General features: G+C 56.4%; 1 protein-coding gene across 1 annotated transcript; it reads right to left on the reverse strand.

Moving 5' to 3' along the window:
• Positions 1 to 696: 696 nt before the first annotated feature.
• Positions 697 to 1,293, reverse strand: LOC144119909 (uncharacterized). Its single transcript, XM_077652414.1, has one exon. It carries the CDS (start codon positions 1,291 to 1,293, stop codon positions 697 to 699), a length of 597 nt encoding a protein of 198 aa, XP_077508540.1.
• Positions 1,294 to 5,432: the final 4,139 nt, after the last annotated feature.

The following is a 5,432-nucleotide window of genomic DNA, read 5'->3' on the forward strand; positions in this document are numbered from 1 at the left end:
TCGGGGCAATTACACACCGTGTTGTCCCGTTGCACAACGTAAAGCAGGCCTCCATTCAGCTGGTTGCACCGTTCGCTCCTGGCTCGCCTTCTTTTTCCTCTCAGCAGGGCCGGCAAAGGCGCGTCGACACCTTTTTCCGCGGCCGCCGAAGGCTTGCGAGCCGGGCCCAGCGGGATTCCAAGCTTCTTTCTTCGGCGAAGCCACCGCCGCGGAGAACGGGGGACTCCAAGGCGGCTTCTTTGTTGCAGCATTCGCTGTGGAAGACACTGGTGCCGGCTTCCCCGAATCCTTGCTCGCTCGTCCTGTGGCCGACCGGAAGCTGCTTGTTTTCGGCCTGGTTGCTCGGTGGTGACAGCGGGCTCTTGGTTCTGGAATGCGGCCGTTCTCCGAACGGCCTGGCTTTGGATATTCGAAGCAGCAACGGTCGTCTCAGCGTCCGTCAGCTCTCCTCCGGGCTCGCTGCGCAGGCCGGCCTGCGGCTGCAAGGCTTCCTTTTCTTTCTAGTTATTTTTACATTTAACATTTTTTCTAAGTTAATCTAACCCCGCTTGGTCTTTTCCGAAGAGAAAGCATGTGCTCGCTCTGGAAGCGACAGTGCGAAATATGGAAGGGGTGTTCCGTCCATATTAGCAGAAGAAATTACTCCCAGCGCGTTGGCCAGAGTTAGTTCTGCCGTGGGCGCAAGTTGTAACGAGGCTAACGAGGCGCTGGGCTCTGTTGTCGAGCCTTGCCTCTCGGTGCGGCTGCCTGCTGGCGGGGGAGGGTGTCCTGCACCGGCAACTCGTTCCCTCTGTCAAAGTAGGGTTTGAGATCACAGACATGCACCGGTCCGCCGGTCGGTCTTAGCGTGAAGTCCGCCAGCCTGTAGACGAGAGAGGAAAGTTTCTCCCGAAGTACATACGGGCCCGTCCATTTCGGTGCCAGAGAAGAAGAGAACTTCTTACTGGCGTCGCTCAGGACGTGATTGCGCCTCAACGCCAGGTCACCCGGTTTGTAGTGAATTTCCCGGTGAGAGCGATCACACTGCGCCTTCTGCTGGGCCTGAGCTGTGCTCAGATTCCGGCGGGCTTTTTGTAAAGCCTCCGTCATTCTCGCGCGCAGCCCGGTCGCGTAGTCGGCGCGTGCCGACGAAGCAATCGGGGTGTTACTGCGGACCTGGAGAGTAAGTTCTACCGGTTTCGTCAGCTCCCTGACAAGGTTGAGAGCGGCAGGTGTGTACCCAGTCGAGCGGTTCACGGTCGACCTGACAGCAAACCCAATCTCGGGGAGACAGGTGTTCCAGTCGCTGTGCATCTCCGCAAATGCAACGAGCATGTGCTTGATTTTGCGGTTCACGCGTTCAGTGGGATTCGCCTGGGCATGCTACGTGGTTGTTCTCCTGTGCTTAATGCCAAGGGCCGCACAGGAGTCCACGAAGAGTTTGGCAGTAAAGTACGATGCATTGTCCGTGATTACGCATGGCGTAAACTTTCGAAGTGGGAACAGTTCCACCAGTTTGCTGAAATGGTCTGTGACAACGAGCAGGAAGTTGTTTCCACTAGGGGTCCTGGGATAAGGGCCCATGACGTCACAAGCCGCAATTTGCCAAGGACACCTGCTATTGATCGGCTGCATAAGCCCGGGTGTGCGTCCACCCCGCGGCTTGACCCTCTGGCACACGTCGCATGAGCGGGCGTAGCGAATCGGATCCCGCTTCATGCCAGGCCAGGTAGCGAGGCGCCACAACTTGAGGTAAGTCTTAGGGCCACTCACATTTCCAACGGTGCACGTGTCATGAAAGTAGAGTAAAAGTTCTACTCTCAACGTGCATGGAATCACCACCTTGAAGGACTCGTGTGTATCTTTCTCGGAGGAGATATATCTCAGCAGGATGCCATCGGAGTCGAGCAGATAGGAATCCTTCGCGCTCACAGCATTACCAGCTGCGTTCGAGTACCCCGCACGGACAACAATACCTGTTGCCTCCATGTACGCCGCGGCCGCGCCGCCCGGCTCCCTGAGCCCATCGAACACGTTTCGAGAAAACGGATCCTCCCGCTTTGCCTCCAATAGCTCCTTTCTGCTGAAAACGCTTACCACTGAACTGACGAATTCCAAGTGGTTCAAGCTTTCGCCCTTGGAAGGTGGGTAGTCCCTTCCCTCGGGACGTTGGGTGAGCTTCGCGGCAGTCGCGCTGCTCCGGCTGTCGGGCGCGGCGGACTGGGCAGTGTTGTTACTTCCCATGCCATCAACGGGCGCGCGCGAAACTTCGTCCGCCACCACGTTGTTTCTACCCCTCTTGTAGCGCACGGTAAAGTCGTAACGCTGGAGGAGTAGCGCCCATCGCGCTAGGCGTCCGCTCGGCTCGCCCAGGCGCCTCAGCCACGTGAGTGCCATGTGATCAGTCTCAATCACGAAGGCGACTCTGTCGACGTAATAGTCGAACTTTAGCAGAGCGAAGATAATGGCGAGACATTCCTTTTCTGTCACGGAATAGTTTCTCTCTGCGGGAGTTATGGATCGACTAGCGAACGCCACCTGTCTCAGGCTGCCTTCGTGCTCTTGAAGCAGGACTGCTCCTAAGCCCAGGTCACAAGCGTCCGTGTGTATCACAAATTCCCTGTGCAGGTCAGGCAGCCTCAGCTGTGTGGTTTCTTGGCCTGCACTTGCAGGATTCTGGACGAAACGAACATACCCTTAAAAGGCTCAAGGCCTCCACGCAATCCGTGTTGCACCTTCTACGCCGAGTGTCCTCCCTTAACAAGGGTTTAGACGAAGCGGACAACATGAAAGTAGTGCACGCATTTACGCTTAGCCGCATTCTATAAGCAAACCCCATATCTCAAATTGAACCGCACGGAAACCGAACGCGTGAACGCAATGATCCGCCTTGCGACTAAGGCAGCCCTAAACCTACCTCGTAGCACTAGCACAGCCAAACTTCTTCCACTAGGCATGCATAACACCATTCAGGATCTAGTTGACGCGCACCTTCAGACACAGTACCTTAGACTTGCCACGAGCGCCACTGGCCGCCATATACTCTCCTCCCTTCGCATTAACATACCCGCTAACCAGTCAACCCTTATACCCATCCCTCGACACATCCATACACCTCTCGTTGTGAAACCCCTTTCTCGAAACCTCCGACCCCAATATCACATCCCTCGCCACGTAGCTCGCGCTAATGCCCTCCATAAATACTATGGGCAAGCCCACGATACATGAAGCGGCAGCAGTTGCCTACAATCCAACGCTACCTCACCCTCTAACTCACCGTCTTCCCTCGGGCTCTATGCCTGAGGAGGCAGAGGAGACCGCCATCGCTCTAGCCCTTGCACATTCGGACGCCCAATACATCTTCAGCGACTCCAAAACGGCTCTGTCCAACTTTGCCAGGGGCAGGATTCACGCCCCTGCCTGGCAATTGTTGAACACCCCTACCCAAAATTTACTGCGCAGGGTAGAGCTTCAGTGGGTGCCGGCTCACTCTGGGAACCCTGGAAACGAGGCTGCCGATAAATTGGCCCGAGGTCTGATTTGCCGGGCTCAGGACAGTCTCGATCCAGGATTCTCGAGGGAGCGGGCACACAGCTTTGAGGAGCTCACGCAAATACCCCGTTCGAACCGCCGGACTTACCCTCCTCCCCACCCCTCTCTTACGCATTCCCAACGGATCCTCTTTAGACGCCTCCAGACACGCTCTCTGTCATCCCCTCAGCTTTTATCCCGCTATTGCGGCCCATCCCCTCCATGCTCCCTATGTGGTGACCCCACGCCACACTCTCCCATATCTTTTTCGGCGGCCCTGCTGACCCTCCCCCGCGGGGACAGCACGCCATCTCGAGCTGGGAGGACTGGGAGGTCCTGCTTTTGTCTGCAGACCCGACATCGCAGCTTGCTGCGGTGACTCGGACTGCCGACGTCATGTCCCGGCATGACCTACTTGATACAGTGCGGGACCGCGCAGTGGCCCAGGGACCCAGCTGGGTCTAAAACTCACTTGCTGAGTAAAGGTTTTCTGTCTGTCTGTCTGTCTGTCTGTCTGTCTGTCTGTCTGTCTGTCTGTCTGTCTGTCTGTCTGTCTGTCTGTCTGTCTGTCTGTCTGTCAGCGAGCGCGCAAGCGAGATGGTGTAGTGCCACCTCCTGCTCAGGTCCCCAGTGCCACTTCACACCTTTCCTAAAAAATGCCGTCAAGGGGGCTTGCAGAGCTGCGCAATCTAGGATACACTGGCGATAAAAGTTCTCCAGCCCCAGAAAGCGCCTCAGTCCGCCTATGTCTGCCGCCGACAGGAACTGCAAAATAGCCCGCAGCTCGTCCTCGCACGGCAAAAGGCGTCCTTTGTCTAGCGTGAACCCCAACAGTGTTATTCGGGTCGCCGCTATCTGGGTCTTGTTGGCGTTCAGAGTGATTCCCACCGACCTCGGCCTTTCCAGCACATCCCTGAGATGGCGTAATTTCTCATCAAAGGTGGCCGAATACACGACAATGTCATCCAGGTAAGCAAGAGCGTGGTGACACCTTGCGTCGCCTAGGACACGGTCCATCAGACACTGGTACGTCGCGGGCGCTCCGACCAGGCCGAAAGGCATTCGGGTAAACTGGAAAAGTCCCCTGTGACAAGTGAAAGCTGTTTTCTCTCGGTTACTGGAAGTCATCTCCACCTGAAAGTATCCTCTGCTGGCATCGAGCGTAGTGAAGTACTTCGCTCCACCAACATTAGACATGATCGAGGGAATGCTCGGAAGTGGGCATGCGTCCTTCTGTGTCACCTCGTTCAGGCGTCGATAGTCCACACAAAGGCGGGTAGTTCCATCCTTTTTGGGTGCCAGCACCTCTGGAAACCCCCTGGAGCTGTTTGAACGTTCCACAACGCCTGTGTCGAGAAGTTCGTACTGAGCGTTATTGAGCACTTTCCTCTTAGCCAAGCTGACTGGCCGACGATTGCACTTCTATGGAGTGGCGTCGCCTGTATTAATTTTGTGCCTAACCAGCGTAGTGCAGCCAGGCCGCTCCGTAAATACAGCGTCGTATTCGTTGAGGAGCAGAGACAAGCGCGCTTTTCCTCACCCGACAAACCCCCTGAGTTGTTCAGGAGCGGGTGGAAAGGCCTGCATGCCGCTGCGGCGCAGAGTGCCACAGCAGGGGGGACAGGGGGTCGCACGGGAAGGGAGGGGTTCCCTCCCGCGCTTTTCCTCTTGGCGCGGTCGACCGGCTGGTATGGCAGCTCGGCCGAAGGCGTTTCGAGGGTCTTTTTCGGGCGATCGTTGCGTACGCCGGCGCACGTAGCATCGGAAAGCGAATGTGCTTCTGACGTTTTTGGGTGTTTAACGAAAAGTATAAGGGTGTTACGTGCTCGCTTCCTATATCCTCTGTTGCAGACTTCAATAACAATGCCCGTCTTGGCGAGGAAGTCTCAACCAAAAATAATTGGAATCGATAGGCCGGGGAG

This window comes from Amblyomma americanum, chromosome 2, assembly GCF_052857255.1.
Source record: "Amblyomma americanum isolate KBUSLIRL-KWMA chromosome 2, ASM5285725v1, whole genome shotgun sequence".
Lineage (NCBI taxonomy): Eukaryota > Metazoa > Arthropoda > Arachnida > Ixodida > Ixodidae > Amblyomma > Amblyomma americanum.

Coding starts and splice junctions, on each gene's coding strand:
- LOC144119909 (XM_077652414.1), bottom strand. CDS start 1,293: ATGCACAGCGACTGGAACACCTGTCTCCCCGAGATTGGGTTTGCTGTC.